Below are 17,684 nucleotides of genomic sequence, written 5' to 3'. Positions count from 1 at the left end.
ACTCGGTATAAAGAAGGTGCTCAGGAGCATTCGTTGACCATGTAAGTCCTAAAAGAGACTGACTGCTTCCAGGTTTTCAGTACTGAATGATTTGGAGGTAATATTTCTTTCTGCTTTTCAGGAGAAAAGTCAGGCAATGAATCTTTTATGCCCTAAGAAGGACATAATTTACTTCTTTTTGCTTAGCTCCTAGGATGCCAGAGAAGTCATTGATGAGGCTGCCTCTTGCCACTACAAAGACACAGTGTATATCTTGGAGCTCCTAATTTGCCTCTTTTCCTAACTGTTACCAGAGCCCTAAGCAAAGGCCTGACTCTGGGGAATCCCGGAGACCCGATTTGGCCACCTGCCCCCTTGAGAATCCAATCAGAAAATCGAGTGGTGATAAAATCGGAAAGGAATTTATTCAGTAAGACCATACTAGGAACCCGCATTCTAAACCTCATCTCAAGGCTCTGGCAAGAACTTCAGGATTATATAGCTAGAATGAAGGCAGGGGAAAGAGGAAAGAATGGCCAAGCAGTCTTGGACACTGCAGTCCAGTTGGTCATGACCCCTGGCTCTGCGAGGTTCTTCCGGCTCTCAGGAATTCATTATTGTTTGAGAGAGCAAGTCAGTTCCCGACCAGAGATGAGCACTCCTGTTTATGGGTACCCTGGGTTCTGTCATAGGATATAACCCTGTGGGGGCTCTTGATATTCCTGGAGTTTGAGATAAGATGCAAGAACTCATAGAGAGTGCAAGCCAGGGATCTATTTAGAACAAGAACTCGGGGTCTCCTTTGAAGTGTGCAAGGGACAATTTCAAAGCCACCCCCATCATGTCATCTCTTAGAAACAAGTACTGAAGAGAACACTAGAAACATTTCCATCAATGCAACTAAATCTGATTTAAATCTTCTGTCAGTAAGTATTAAGCCCAGGCTTGCTGATGAAAAAAAAAAAGGGATGGGTCCACTAATCCCTTGGTGCATGGTGTTCTTGGCTACAACTAGCAGCAGAAGGCCTCCAGTCCTCTCTATTGACTCTCCAATGACAGGCCCACCCAATCTCCTACATTTTATGGGCAGCTGTCCGTCCCTTTCATTCTGGAATGTGTCACTGGCAGTGAGTGGCCAAAGCTCCTTGAGTAACTGGGAGCAGTGGGTTTGTGAATCACCCAGGGCTACCTTCAGCAGCGTATCCCTTGGGATACAGGAGTTTGCTGCCCTGGAAGATCTGAGGCTGCGGCACGCAGAGACTGAGGCTGCTCGGCGGCCCCACAGTGGTGACGACGGTGGCTTGTTGGCAGGGACAGTTCTGTCAAGGACCACACGCAAGGCAGACATGCTGACTACAGCATCCAGCATAGAAAATGAGATTTTCTGCCTGTGTTTGGTGGACTAGGAGGAGAGGAGTGAGGGAGGGGGAGAGAGCTAAACTGAGCTGTTGATGAGAGTGTGGGAAGACAGGAGCAGAGGGGAAAACAAGAGGAGGCTCTTTGCCAGCTCAGAGGCAGCTGGGCTGATCCTCCCCTCCCTCTTCTACTTAAGTGAGAAATCCTGCTGGGTGGGGTGGGAGCCCGGCCAAGGAAGGAGGTATTCTGCTGGGTGAGCATGGATGGCCAGAGCTGGCAAAAATGTGTCTGCCGGTTGGCATCAGGGAAAGAGAGGTGAAGTGAGGAGCGACCGCAGCAAAGGATAGTAAAAGAACAACTTAAGGAAAAAAAATGTTCCAACAGGAGGAGAGAAGAAAGAAGAAGAGACGAAAAAAAGCATGTCTGGTAGAGAGGAGGGAACCATTTTTCTGTGTTGCAGAGTGGGCTTCTCTACAAAGTGTCAGAATAAACAATGCTCACCTAAAATGAGGGACGAGAAACTGCATTAAACAGAAAGAAGGAACTTACTGGCCCGCGTGTTCCTGGTGGGTGGTGGTTCCCAGGGGAATACAATTTTCCCAAACAGCAAACCATGGAAAAAGGTATAAGCTATTTTGTGTGTGTGTGTGTGTGTGTGTGTGTGTGTGTGTGTGTGTGTGTTACTGGGAGTGGAACCCAGAGGCTTTCTACCTCCGGGCTATACTTCCAGACCTATTTTATATTTTATTTGGAAACAGGGTCTCACTAAGTTGCTGAGAGCCTCACTAAGTAGCTGAGGCTGGCTTCGAACCTGTGCGATCCTCCTGTCTCAGCCTCCCAAGTGCTGGGATTACAAGCGTGCGCCACCACGCCCGGCTGGTATAGGCTATTTTTAAGAAATAAAAAACATTTTTGGGGGGTTAAAAAAGAATAGTCACATACTGCTTCTAAACATTAGATATTTCCTAAAAATATAGAACATGAGAATCTGAGAATATCCCTATAATAAAATATAAAGATCTTTTTGTCCAAAAACTTAGAGAAGGAAAATTTACAAAGGTTGGTGGTATAAATTCCATTTTGAAGTGATGGCACTTTTCAAACTTTTGGATACCCTTCTCTGAAGGCTTGTGAAGAGCTAAAATGCCATCAAGTGAGTGTTTTCATTGCTGAGACATTCCAACCGGCTATATGTGGGTCAGGGACTGGAATCCTATTAGCTTCAATCTCAGAAAGACTGAGGCATGTTTCGGTTTATGTACCTATAGGTCAGATTTGACAAGTCAGATTAATTACAAATGAAAGGCCCCAAATCTTCCCCCTCCCAATCCTGACCCTAGCCTTGCAGAGGCCCCATGAGCCCTCATTCTTCCTCCTGGAAGCTTGCCACCACCAACTGAACAAGCCTGGGCCAGCCCGATGGAGTACAAGAAGCCACAGAAATGACAGGCCATTTCAGACCTGTCTATAATCAACTAATCCCGAAACATGTAAAAAAACCCAGCTGCAACCAGCAGGGCAGCCTCCTCAATGCACACCTGAGGAGAAACAAATGATTGGGTCAGGACAGCTGAGACCAAAGAGCTGCAAAGTTAATCTGATGAAACCAAAGAGCTGCACTGTTAATCTGCAGACTTGTGCACAATAATAAACATTAACGATTTTAAACCATTCAGTTTGGGGGTCATTTGTTACGCAGCAGCGGTTACCGATACAGTGATACACCAACCAGAGACTCACCTGTGCATTCATATTGTAGACCTTTCCCATAGTAGCCTTTTTCACAGATGCATTCAAATTGACCTGTGTGTGTCCCACATTTACAGCTTGCCATTCGGTCACAGCAGTCTTTGCCGGCTTCACAGAGATAAGAGCAGTGAGACATATCCTCTTGAATGAAACTCCCAGTAGGTAGATCTACATTAACATACAACAGAGGATAAGTTAAAAACTTGATTAACAGGCCATATGTTATATTTTCTAGTTGTTAAATTTTAAGTGCAAGCTGGAGAAACTATCTTTTCTTATCCATCTAATTTCTCACTAGTCCCTACTCCCACCCAAATATAAATGTGTGTTATTTGCACTACCACACCCTGGGGATTTGTTTCAGCAAGTGCAGTGATTTCAGTCTGGGACCTCATCGTGAGTTCTCAAGGCCGTGCAGGGTCAGGCAGAAGTTAAGTACTGGAGAGAGGAATCTCCAGATGCAGCAGGAAGCCACACAGTCGGTCCTTCAGGTCATTCCCCTGGCCTCCACTCCAGCCCTGTCCAACTCACTGAGGTCAGGCAGCAGTAACCAGACTCCAAACTCCCTGCTCAAGTTAGAAATAAAACCACAGTCCTGATGGCTGCATACGGGTGTCACTTGTGAGAGGTTGGCTTCAGATTAAATACTGTCATTTCTGTTAGTTATTCAACTAAGGACTTAAAAGCACGGCCACATGTGTGAAATAATAAAATCAAGATCTGGTCTATGTCTCAATTAAAAGTTCATTAGCATATGTGATGTAAACAGAGGCCTTTCAGATTACATGAGCCACCCTCTGAAGTGAAGCATGTTGGAAATTCAATAATTCAAGAAGAACCATTTAAAAAGTGACTGGTGTGGCGGTGCACACCAGTAATCCCAGCATTCAGGAGGCTGGGCCGTGGCTAGCCTCGGAACACATTGAGACCCTGTTTCAAAATAAAGAGTAAAAAATACAGCTGGGGGTGTAGCTCAGAGGTAGAATTCCCCTGGATTCCATTCCCAATACTGCAAAAAAAAAAAAAAAAAAAAAAAAAAAAAAGTTACTGACTAGGACAGGACAAGGTTGAATGTGACTGGCCCGCAATGGATGGCCTTAAATGGGGTGAGCAATAAGTCCAGGGTGTTCTAATATTTTAGTTGACTTTCAGTGCCTACTCCATGGTGCTAGGTCCAGTTATAGGGAAGGGCCTACAGTAGGAACTCAGATGGGTAAGGGTCAGCAAGACACATGAACTGCAGTTGAATCCCTGGGACGGAGACTGATGGTGGCCTCAATTATAGGGTATCTGAAACCATGCATTACAACCCTCAGTAACAAACGGGAACAGAGTGAAGGGAAGACTTGAACTCCAAGGGAAAGAGACAAGCACAATCAAGCAACCTATTAAAGTTCCACCCAATACACTATGGATTCCGTGAAAGGTCCTCAGCAGGATCCCTGCGACTTAGCTCAGAGATACTGGGCCACAGGTTTATGTGGCAGTAGATATATTTATGGAGCAATTAAAAACTTAAGTGTCCAGACTGGTGCAGTAGCATTTGAGTCTGGGAGAGGGATAAGAGGACAAATTATATCTAGGAGGACAAATTATATCTAAGAGAAAACTATTATTTTGTAACATGTCTACTAGGAATGGCCAGAAACATGGATAGTCTTGAGATGAAAAGTGGATCCATCTAAATTGGAAATAGCTTTAGAGATTATAGAAGCAAGGGCTCACTTCCCTTACATAGAGAGAGGCTCATTTCTTATGATCTCATGTCTTTCTAGTAAAAAAAATAAAATAAAATAAGGTTCCTCTTGACCAATCTAGAAACTCTACAAAAGTATTACACATTTATTTTAGTGTAATAAATTCCGTACCCTCCAAACTACTGCATAATAGTATCCAGAACCCTTTCCTTGAAGGCTCTTAGTGTTTGGTCAACTCAGATTGGTGCAGAAGGTCCCAGTCTTAGAAGACAGAGGCGTGGGGGGATTGGAAATGCATCCTCTACAACACTCATAACTAATAACAGCCTCGTGGTCTCACCTAGTAGGACCCACAGTGCCCACTCAGCCTCCCTGTTTCCCTACTTAACATCTCAATTTCCCTGCAGCAAAGGACAAACTGAACTTCTACCAGATGCTCACTAGGCCATTACTGAGTGCATTTTCAATATTTAATTTTTCTGAAAAAAACCCCAACTATGTGCTGCCTGTTATGATGCTTCCCATTTTGAAAGGAATGGAAATAGAAGCATGTAAGTTGTTAAAGAAATTGCCTAAGTAATAAATTATTTATTAATATTTAATAAATACTAAGGCCTTGGTATAAGTCATTAGTAACTTCTCATCACTGATTAAGTATTAACCCATTATTTCTTAAAACAAGCCTATGAAGTGTGTGTGTCTTTTTATTGCCCATATTCTATTAATAAGTATCTAAGGAGTATAGAAGATAGTTTGTAAAAAAAAAAAAAAAACACTTAGCTAGTAGGTGATAAAATCAGAATTTAACTCCAGATAGTCTAAATTTTTAAGGCTTAGCCCTTAAAGAACTGCACATCATTAAGCTATGACCCAGAATTTAAGTCAAGACTTCTTTACTACCCAAACCCACTTCTAATCCATGCGCGCGTGCACACACACACGCACAAGCATGGGTGTGCACATGAATCTCATACTTGGGATTGAACCCAAGGGCATTTTATCTCTGAGATACACTCCAGTTCTATTTTATTTTTTATTTGGAAGCAGGGTCTCATTAAGTTGCTGATAACCTTGCTAAGTGGCAGAGGCTGGTTTTGAATCTGCAATATTCCTGTCTCAGCTTCCCAAATACTGAAATTACAGGCGTGTACCACCACACCCAACTTTCACAATAAATTTTTTACAATTATTTTTGTAAGCATTATCTCTCAGAGAGCTAACCTTTTTCTATATCCACAGCTACAGCCTGATAGCCCACCAACTCTTCTCTTGGGCTCATCATAGGGCTAACCTGCTTATATGAATATCACTAGTTGGCTGGAATCTTGGGTGGCATGTTTTTCCCTCCAACTGGACCTTTCACGTGGACATCTGCAAGGACCCAGCCTACTCTGCCACATCGCTAGACTTCCTGTCATTTCTTCACAGTCTGCATTCTCTTCCCCTGGCTCACCAAGACATTTGCCCGTGCTATGACAGGAACATTCATTTAAATCAGGCAAATAAACATCCTTATAAAACAGTGTAAAAAAAAAAAAAGCTGGGTGTGGTGGTACACGCCTATAATCCTGGGAGGATGAGACGGGAGGATTGCAGGTTTGACAACACCTCAGCAACTCACTGAGGCACTAAGCAACCTAGTGAGACCCTGTTTCAAAAAATAAATAAATAAAATAAAATGGGTGGAGGTATAGAGGTAGAATGCACTTGACTTCAATCCCCAGCACCCCTCCCCCAAATAAAATGGTATTAAAAGAACTCTCATGAAGGCATTTGCTGATTTTCTTTTCTCTTAGGATTGATGCTCCTCAGCTTTTGTAAAGGCACATTTATCTCTTCAAATTGTAGGGCAGGAAGTACATGTAAAGTATTTGCTGTCCCGATATCTTCATGTGTATTTCTGGAAACATTCTGCTGAGATCCCCTGTGCAAGTCTCTGCATATTGACCTCATCCATCCAGACAACTGTAAATGAGCCTAACCCAGGGCTTCCCACTCTGTGTGTGGCCGCATAACGCACCTCAATTCATTCCACTGATTTTAATGGTTCTAGGTGGACGCACATGGATATTCGATGAAAATATATCACAGCTGTTGAAAAACAAAGCAAAACAAATTCTCTTGCTGCAAGTTCAGAGTGTCGTCACTCTGAAGTACAGCCGATCTCATGACAGCTAGAGCACACTTGGGCCTCGTGGTCCATGTAGATCATGTTGAAGTTTTGCTATTACCTGTGCTGAGTTTCAGGCAGAAAGAGAGAATAAAGCCCCATTGAAAGACACCTTGGTTATGCCAGCAGGTTTCATTACCTTCATGCAGTGCCCGGCGAGCTAAAGCCTCAAATTCTTCAAAACTGTGCAGCAGGTAGCAATGCTCCTCCTTTGGGGTGGAAGCCATATCATTCAGTTCCCGGATGTTCCCTTGCCAGATGCCAAACGTGAAGATCTCCACACCAAAATCTCTCAGCGATGCTGCAACCGGTCTGGGATCTCCCCCATTGGAATAGCCATCAGTAATGAGAAATATAACTTTGGTCGAGTTTTCTCTAGAATGACGAAGAATTTGCTGTAAAGACACAGGAAAGTGGTAAGTCTGAAATCGTACTGCATTGCCTACCTTGTGCTTCCCCTCTAATGTCAAGTAGTATTTGCAAAGATCATGAAAAATCAAACCCAGCATGCTGGTACACGCCTGTTATCCAAATAGTTGGGAGGCTAAGATAGAAGGATGATAGGTTTAAGGGCAGCCTCAGCAATTTAGCAAGATTCTATTTCAAAATAAAAATGAAAAAAGGTTGGAGGTGTAGCTCAGAGGTAGAATGCCTCTGGTTTCAACTTTTAGTATTAAAAATCTTGGAGATCATTGGCACTTCACAAGAATGAAAACACTTCACAGTAAGAGTAAATCGGAAATAGGAACAGACATCTGGGCATTAGGGAGGCTGAGACAGGAGGTTCACGGACAGCCTCAGCTACTTAGTGAGGCCCTCTGTAACGTAGTGAGACCCTGTTTCAAAATAAAGAATAAAAAATAGGGCAGGTGGTGTAGCTCAGAGGTCAAATTCCCCTGGGTTCCATCCCCAGATCTGAAAAAAAGAAAGAAAGAAAAAGAAATAGGCACAGACAAAAACCTATAGTGGCCTTCTCACAGAAACTTCTGTAAACCTCAAAAACACTTGTAACCTATCATCAACACCATCACCACATCTATAGTACTTACTAATGAACTAAAAGTATTTATACAATACATTTCTATTTTACTATTATCATTTATTGCTCATATATCTTTTATTTATTCTCAGGCTCTCAGAATATGAACCCAACCTGAGCGTTATGTCTCTACTTCCAAGCCTCTCTGTATCTCTATTTCTGCATTTCTATTCTGTATTTGTATTTCTCTCTCTAAACCACCACATGACGATGTACTAAAAGTCGAACAGGAAGAAAATACGATAGGATGTGTCTTCTCCAGGGTTAAGAAGAGCTGACTTGCCTCCTATATTTGTTTTTCCAAAACTCTTTCAAAATTGTCAAATGGATTCAACAGTCCTCTCTTCTGGACCACCCAGTATTAGCATAAAATCAGCCGATTTTGGCGGTGTCCTCGCTTCGTGAGAAAACATTGATTCACTAAACCTGACACTGGTCTTTATTATTTTAGGACCAGTGAATTCTGTTTTACAATGTTAAATGCTATTCCTTCTCAACAGATGGAAATTTTAAAAGACGAAACCTTTTAAATAGGCATTTTTTCTATTGCCACCGGTGCCTTTTAACTTCAAACCATGAAGACACGGGAGCTCCAGCAGTACATCTGGCATCTTCCTCGATTTGTTACTTTTGCTTCTCATTAAAATTGGACGGGAAAGGTGAAGAAGTATCAGGGTATATCTTCTGGCAACTGTTTGGGAGCCCGTCCATGTTTACGAGGCAGTAATTCAAGATATGCTGAGTCTTCCAGAACATAGGCAGGAAGAACAACTCTATCCTACATCTTATTGAAATTAAGAGGAGATATTATGATTAAAAAAATAAGAGTGGTTCAGTTCATGTCAGGGAAGAGACTCACTCTAAGGTCCAGATTCTCTCAGATTCTATGCAATGCACATCTGTAGAAAGCAATCTATTAGGATATATCCAGTGGATGATGATTATTATAATTCAACAGGTCTCTCTCACCTAGATCTTGTTAGTATTTGTAAGCTAAAGGTAAAACTGCTGAGCCTGACTTTGAAAAGTAAATAAATCAAGCTTAAGATGACTCTAGAAAACATTCAGAAAGCCAGAAACTTGACAAGAGATATTTAAGGATACTTCGTCCTACTCCTTCTCAAAAACCAAGCGACAGAAGGGAAAACAGCACAGAAAGAAACAAAGAGCAGTTTGCATGACTGAATAAACAAGCAAAGTGTTGACGGACCTTCCCCAAATACAGAAACCAGGAGCCCAGGCAACAATTTCTCAAGTCTTGGCTTTCTGTCTTTCTCTTTCTCTCTTTCTTGTGGTACAGGGGAATTCTACCTCTGAGCTACATCTCCATCCCTTTTTTATTTTTGTTTTAAAGGGGTCTCATCAGGTTGCTAAGGGTCTTGCTAAATTGCTGAGGACAATCTTGCATTGTCCTCCCTCAGCGTCTCATGTGCTAGGACGACAAGACTGTGCCACCATGCCTGGTTTGGCTTTTAAAATTTAAAAAGTTGTCCTCTGGGTACAGGACAAGAAGGATGGGGATGAATGCCTAGTTCCCACTTTCTAGATAAGAAAATAACCTATTAGGAGAGAAAGTGAGAAAGAGTTAGGGAATAAGACATGTAGAATGTTTCTGTGAAGCCCTGATGAGCGTTCTGTATTCCTAAAGGGGGGAGAGAAAGAGTCAATGCAATATGAAGACCCCCCCAAAGAGTCTTACAGTAGCAAGGCATGGCCGTGGATGCCAGCGGAGACCATGTGAGCCAAAGAGAGATGTATTTCTCTCAGGTAACATCAATATGAAGAGCCCCAGGAACCCCAGGATCAAGGGTCTACAAAACTAAATGATAAACATACCAATGACCAATAATGACCATTAATGAAATAATTGCATATATCAGAAGATGGAAGTACAGGGAGAGTCAGAGCTGAGAGATGAACAAGCCCCAGGCAGCTTTACAAACACCCCAGGGCTTGGACTACAGGGAGGAAAAATAGAGGAAAAATTCCTGAATGGGACTCAGTTTTCAAACATGAAATGTATAAGAAACTTTTGATTTTGAGTTTTCTTAGAAATATCTACATAGAATTATTTGCCATCAAGTGGGTTAGGATACTGAAATGTAATTTATGTTAGAAAAATGCTAGCATTAGGAAAATAGAGACTTTAAAAACTTTCTTAGACAGTGGATGGTGGAATATTTTATTTCTTACACATGTAGCTTTTCTTTCTGATAGAACCTTGTGATATCTTGGAAATCAAGTAGAGGATGTTTCTGGAACTCTGCCATCCCTACATATTTAGAGGGAGAGGCAAGGCTTGAAATGAAGTCCAGGAATGGGAGGGAAGAGGTCATTTTTACCTAACTCCTTTGTAACTCAGCTCAAAGCTATTCAGAGGCCACAGACCCAGAATTTAGGGCAAAACTAGCCTGGCCTTTTTTCCAAGTGTAACTTCCTGGAAGGCAAGCATTTTTACCTATTTTTTCAATTCCTCAACATTCAGAGTCTACAGCAGCACTTAGCAAACCAAACATAATACCTCTCAATAAAGAGGGTCTGTGCTCACTAACTTGTGAAGGTCCTATTTCAAAGTAGACACTTCATGAAAAAATAAATTCAAATGGCCAATAAATGCATGAAAAAATGCACAACATCATTAGCAATCAGAGAGATGCAAATCAAAACTACCCTGACATTTCACCTAACTCCAACTAGAATGGCAATCATTCAAAACACAAACAACAACAAATGCTGGTGAGGATGTGAAGAAGTGGGTACTCTAATACATTGTTGGTGGGATTGCAAATTAGTGCAACCACTTTGAAAAACAATATGGAGGATCCTCAGAAGAATGGGAATGAACTTACCTTATGATCTAGCAATACCATTTCTGGGTATCTACCCCAAAAATGGAAACCAAACTACCAAACTAATGCATGCATATCTATGTTCATGGCTGCACAATTCACAATTGCCAAACTATGGAACCAGCCAAGATGTCCATCAACAAAAGAATGGATTACAAAACAATGGGATATGTACACGAGATTATGGAATTGTACTCAGCCATAAAGAAAAACACAATTCTATCATTTAACAGGAAAATGGATGGAACTGGAGAACATTATGCTAAGTGAGATTAGTCAGTCACAAAAAATAAGAAATCAGATGCTCTTCTTAATATGGGGAAGCTAGGGAGAAAATAGTCATAGGAGGAACTCCAGATGAAGAAGGAGATACTATAGATGAGCAAATAAGGCGACCTAACTGAGCAAATAAGGATGGGAGGGGGAAGAGAAAAATTCCCTAATGTACATGATGTAAATTCATAAACATATCAAAGCCAATCACTAAGCCAAATATGAGAAGGAGGGAGGGGCAAGAAAATGGAATTGGGTAAGGGCTAACTGGGTGATGTGTGTGCGTATGCCTATACTATCTTGTACTCCAATAAGATATATGACTACAATGCACCAATAAAATTTTTTTTAAATAAAAAAAAATAGGGCAGTGGTATAACTCAGAGATTGAATGCCCCTGGGTTCAATCCTAGTATCACACACAAAATAATTTCATAAATCCACAATTCCCCTCCACCCTTTGGTGGGAGGTAGAGACTACCTTTATTTTATTTTTTTAACTGCATAAGCAGTTCTCCAGTCATTTAATGATTTATCCATTCTTTCTTTGGTTATACTTTATCCATTTTTTTATCAACTTGTCTTTTCTGGGTCAGTACTACATGGTTTCAGGTACTCCAGCTTTGTAGCAAGTTGCTTAAGTATCTGGAAGAAAAAAATTATCATTTTTTTCTCTTTTAAAATGTTTGTGGTTAACCTTAATTTTTTTATTTTCCAATTGATCTTGAGAATCAGTTTATGAAATTACTCATTAAAAATTTTCTTTCTAAACCAGGAGTGGTGAGGCATGCTTGTAATTCCAGGACTTGGGAGGCTGAGACAGGAGGGTCTCAGATTCCCAACCAGCCTCAGCTACTTAGTGAGGCCCTACACAACTTAGTGAGATCCTGTTTCAAAATAAAGAATAAAATATAGGGCTGGGGGAACAGCTCAGAGGTAGAATGCCCCTAGCTTCAATCCTCAGTACTGCAAAAAAAAAATTTTTTTCCTGTCTAATCTTTTGAGTTGGTAATCCCATTTTCAGAAATCTATCCTGATGATAAAATTGCACATACATACACACAAAAGGACATAGGACTCCACAGGAAGGACCATAGGAACATCTGTAAGCCCTGACTAGAGTTTCCAAATACTACTGCAGCAAGGAATTTCTTAAGAAATGGTAGATTTCAGGTCCAGGCAGAGAATGTACAACGTGACCATGGGCATCCCCTCAGGACAGAGGATAAAGAAGCTGTTGAAGGATTAATCCTGTTGTGCGTCAAAGAGAACCAGGAACCAGCTGGAAGAACACTCCTTTTGGCCAAAGGGCAATGTATCAACAAAGATAATAATTTGGATTTAAATGTATTAAGTCTAATGTATATATATATGTGAGTGTGTGTATATATATTTACATTTTTAGTTAGTGTACATTCCAGGAGGAAAGTCCATTCAGTATAAACAATAATTGGAATGGACCAAAATACACACACACACACACACACACACACACACACACACGCACACTCATGCCCATACACATTTGTCTTTCATTAAGTATCAAATCTGGGGAAATTTTTAGTTATCAGAGTGACATGAAATAAGACACTATTTGTCTGTAAAAGCATACTTTTCCATGTTCTAAAGGTACACACTAGTTGTGCAAGTTGTGCTTACACCATCTTTGTTCTGAACTAATCTTGTCAGTCCTTCCACTCTGGAGTCATAATCAATCCAACCTCTGCAGACCCTCTGCGATGCTATGCTTGCTTTGAATTCTGTCTCTTCTACAAGGCCATGGAAGTTAACTGTGAGCAAGATACTTCAAAAGTGAGACTAGATAGCATAGTATTCTTTGTTTGTTATTGCAGCACTGAGGATTGAATCCAGGACCTTGTGCATGCTAGATAAGCTCTATACCATTGTTGCCTAAGCTGGCCTCAGCCTCTCAGCCCTCCTGTCCTTGCTTCCCAGGTCACTGGGGGTATCAATATGGTATTCTTGACAGTGTCTAGTAAAGAGTATGTGCTCACAAATACTTATTCACTGAGTAAATTGATGAAGTGGATGAACTGTAGGATCCTCTGGAGAAAGTTATTTAAGTGAATTGGTCTTAAGCAAGTAGCAGGAATTGTATGTGTTGCACATGAGTGATGTATTTTATACGGTTTTGTACAGAAAAGATCAAATTTTTTGACATGCCTTTATTATCTTTCTGAAACAAATGTTCACTATTAGTCTTAGCTCGTGTCAATAACAGGCTTTTAACATCCATGCTAGGATTTAGCAGAGATTTCTTGCTGTACGCCCTACTACCCATGGAACACGTCTAAGCTGTGATTCTCTTTTCCTCCCTGCAGAGAACTAGTGGTTATTTACAGGAACCATTAAATCTCTTGGCAAGACAATATATTAACCTTAAAATAGAAGTATTGTAGCAGGACTAGTAGTCCAAGCAAGGAATTACACAAGAATCTGGGTTTGGACAGCACTTTTGAGAGAGACGAGGGTGGAGGATTTACTGAAAATAATTTATGGTCCCCCCTCCCTACTCTTTTGTGCTTTATCATGCTTGAGTAAAAACATAATTCAATAAAAAACATTTTTTTCATACCCAAACATAAGAAGTAAATAGATCTGCGGTGATGTTTGTGGAATGTGGTAGAAGCTTGGCATTTCTTTTCCAGGGTTCCTGACACAGTTTACATCATCTTCTACCCTTGATGAGCCACTTCAGAAACAGAGCTTTTTTTTTTTTTTTTTGGTCCAGAATATTGAATGAGACAAACCATTTGCTGCCAAAGAAAAACTTGACATGGACTTTGGATGGCAAAAGGTTATCGCCATCTGTATTGTATCAAGCCTCTGATTAGCTTGTATAAATATCTGGCCCTGAGCAAGCCTTCTGCATCCAGCAACAGTCATTAGAATGATAAAAATGCAGGATTGTGTAACATTGCTTCTAACAACCGAGATCCATCACCATTACACAAGACAAGACAGCTCGTCCGCCCCTAGCCCAATCAGGTCACGAGGGACTGTTTTGAAAAAAAAAAAAAATGGTCTTGACAAAAAAAAAAAAAAAAAGAAGTAACAACAACTCTGGAATGGGGACAATATTTGCCCTTGGGCTTTATTAATTAACCTACATGCTGGTATACTATTAACTGCAGCATGTTCTTAGCTGCAATTGTCTACTAAGACCAACCTTGATTAAGGATGCTAACTAGAGAAGGTAATTAGTCATCCTTTAAAGACTTTGCTACTGTGAACTAATATCCACTTTGACTGTATCAGAGCTATTCTCCACCAAGGAGCAGAGAATGAGTAAATTGTGTCAGTGTTTCCATTTATTTTCCACAAATACTTTTTTCTTGATTGGAAACATTATTATCAAATAAGGTGCTCTAAATTACTTAAAATACTTTCTTTGCCCCTGAAATTCCAAAATTCTACTAATATTTATCTATATTTAGTTAATATTTTCAGTCTGAATACTCTGATATTCTTTGGTTCAAGAGATATTCATTGTTTTATGTTTTTGAATGTTACTTATTGAAAAAGAAGTTATTCTCTTGGTTCATGCTTCTCTTCATTTTATATATTCTGTTCTCCCCCACTCCCAATTTTTATCACTCCTACTTCTCTCTGAATCTGGTAGAAATATCTCGAGTCTCTCTTCCATATCTGCTTTGATTTTATAAGAGTATTTTTTTTCCTTTCTACTTTTAGGTAAGAATGATTCCTGGTATTGTATTTTATTTTCTCTGTTAAATATGTTTTTGTCTTACTCGGTTCTCTTTTTATTCCTTACAGTTATCCAACCAGCTTTGTTTTAATTTCAGTTTGTAGTATATCCTCTCATTTCTCATCTCTATCTCAGTGTTTTATAATTTAATTATTTTGGAAATGGGAATTGAATCCAAGGGCATTCTACCTCCAAGCTACACCAATGGCCCTTTTTGAAACAGGGTCTCCCTCTGTTGCCAACAACTTAGCTAAGTTGTTGAGGCTGGCCTCAAACCTGAGATTCTCCTGTCACAGCCTACCAAGTACTAGGATTACTGGCATAGGCCACCATGCCTGTCTTCAGTGTTTTATTTATTCATGTTAAGTGCATGTAGCAAATGTTTTCTAGGATTTAGTTCTGTTTTTCAAAGTGAATTCTTATGCTTTATCTATCTTACATTCTATCCTTATTTTATTTGGCAGAAAATGTTCAAAGAAGCCAAGTGGATTTGACAGGTTTTTTTCCTTCTTTTCATCCATGAATGAAGAAGTTCAAATCAAAGTGTTTTTAGCAAACAATAGACAAATGGGTAAAATTGGAATTTATGATCGTAAAACTTGCAATGATGGGAATGCAAAATTTACTATCTACTATTATTATTAAAACAAACTGCTAACCTACCCAAGTGATCAGAGCAGAGAGTTAAAAAAAGCAATAAATTGTGTTTCAAACTGAGAGTTCAGATGAGCACTGTTTAATAAAATTTCTGTGATGATTGACAGATCAACTATTCTGCTCAATACAGTAGTACTTTCCCCATGTGAGTATGAGCATTTGAAACGAGGCTATTGCAAATAGCCTAAGTTAATAATTTTAATTAATAATTTTAATTAATTCATATTTAAGTAGACAAATGTAGCTAGTAGCTATAGTATTCAACCATGTAGGACAAGATAAGTATATCCTTATCCAAGATGAAAAAACACAAAAGTCAAGAGCAGGCCTAAAAAATATTCTGCAAATCTATGAAATGCAAAATCTACCTGAGAATTTAGAAGAACACATCATTTAATACTGAAATAAGAAACAAGTAAGCATAATAAAATAGTGCTTGCATCATTAGAGTTTAGAAAGCCAAAGCTTTTATGAAAACAAGAACAGTAATCCATAGAAAGAGAACAGGCTAATATGAAAAGAGAAATGTGTGAGAGGAAAGTGATTTGATAAGAAAATAATGCAAGAAAACTTAAAATATAGGGAAAGACTTAGAAATCTACATTTTTCATAGTGAGATAAAATGTCAGAAGTGCAAAGTAATAGTTTATCATAAATTTTAGTGTAGAGTTGCTCACCAATCTCATAAAAATAGCTGCAAATACCATCAAACTGAATTAAAATAACATTGGAAGAATCTTTCTCCCTTATATAAGGCTTATTCCTCAAACACAAAACTGGATTAAAATTACTAAGGCTTTAGCTTCATAACACAATCATTGTCCTAGTTTTAAGAAGATAATAATCTAGCCGGGCGTGGTGGCGCATGCTTGTAATCCCCGCGCTTGGGAGGCAGAGACAGGAGGGTGGCGCAGGTTCGAAGCCAGCCGTGTGCGCTGGCTTAGGAGACCCTGTTTGAGTGTAGCCCAGAGGTAGAAGGGCTTCCAGGAACCCCAGTACCACCAAAAAAAAAAAAAAGATAATAATCTATGGTGTGAAAAAGGCATTTAATAAAACTAATTTCTGCTTTACGAATGAATACAAAACTAGGAATAAAATGGAAGTTCATCCATCTTAAAACAGTGGAATACATACTCAACTGTAAAAGACCAGCAGATTTCATAAGCAGATAAGGAATAAATTGGTGATTTATATATCTTAATATTCAATATCTTTTGCAACTTCTATCCAAGATAATAAGACTGAAAGTATTGCTCCTCTTAAGGCTTCCTTAAGGTTCCTTTTCAGAATATCAAAATTATAGCAAATCATGGTGTCAAACACTTGTAATCTCAGACTTGAGAAGCCAAGACAATAGGATCACAGGTTTTTGGCCAGCTTCAGCAACTTAGTGAGACCTTGTTTAAAAATAAAAAATAAAATCAGACTGGGGATGTAGCTCAGAGGTAGAATGCCCTGAATTTAATCTCCAGTACCATAGACCAAAAAAAAATTATATAAAGCAAAGAAAAAACTGAAAAATATGTGCATTATGCTTATCAAATACATTATCAATGTCCTTAAAATATAAAGAACATTTATAGATTTCTTAATAGAAAGAAAGAGAAAAATAAAAGGAGCATAAATGGGTATTTTGACTAAACAAAACAAACACCAAAAAAGAAAATATGAATTCTATTTTTAGAAAATAAAAAAAGTTTGACTTCATTAATGATAAAATAATGTAAGTTAAATAATAATAGCACTGTCTTTTGACTTCTCAAATGGCCACGGTTTTGTTAAGATTTTCAAAATTGTAGGGTATGTGGGAATGCCATGTGAACTCAGAACTTTGAGTCTTACCTACACACTAATATCCTCTAAATCAACATCAAATCAAACTCAAATTTCCCATGTGAAGTTCAGAGACCCAATGGACCTCTCAGCCCGAATGTACTATAACAGGCCTCTACAACTCAACATGTGCTTTCCAAATGAAGGTCCTCTCCACCTGTTTTCAAGATGTGTCAAACTTGGCACCATAATACACCCATCTTCCAAGCCAAAAATCGTGGCGTAACCTATGATGCCTTTGTTCTGACTTACCATATTTAGTACCCATCCAGACCCATCCATTTCACCTCTGAGTTATCTACCTACCTCACAATCTTACCACCCCACCCTTGGCTCAGGTTTCTGTCTGGAT

At 39.6% G+C, this 17,684-nt stretch overlaps 1 protein-coding gene across 1 annotated transcript in view; it reads right to left on the bottom strand.

The window, feature by feature from the left end:
- The window catches only part of SVEP1 (sushi, von Willebrand factor type A, EGF and pentraxin domain containing 1), a gene marked incomplete at both ends in the record, with an annotated part of 210,241 nt that overhangs the window by 170,927 nt on the left and 21,630 nt on the right, over positions 1-17,684 (bottom strand). The window contains 2 exons of the mRNA XM_080709637.1: positions 3,076-3,252; positions 7,091-7,346. Coding sequence (XP_080565763.1) covers positions 3,076-3,252; positions 7,091-7,346 — 433 coding nt within the window. The remainder of the gene's footprint in view (positions 1-3,075; positions 3,253-7,090; positions 7,347-17,684) is intronic.

Source organism: Muscardinus avellanarius (genome assembly GCF_963383645.1).
Source record: "Muscardinus avellanarius genome assembly, chromosome: 13".
In the NCBI taxonomy this organism is placed as follows: domain Eukaryota; kingdom Metazoa; phylum Chordata; class Mammalia; order Rodentia; family Gliridae; genus Muscardinus; species Muscardinus avellanarius.
Note: the sequence above shows the minus strand (reverse complement) of the source record. Positions and strands in the feature narration are given on the sequence as shown.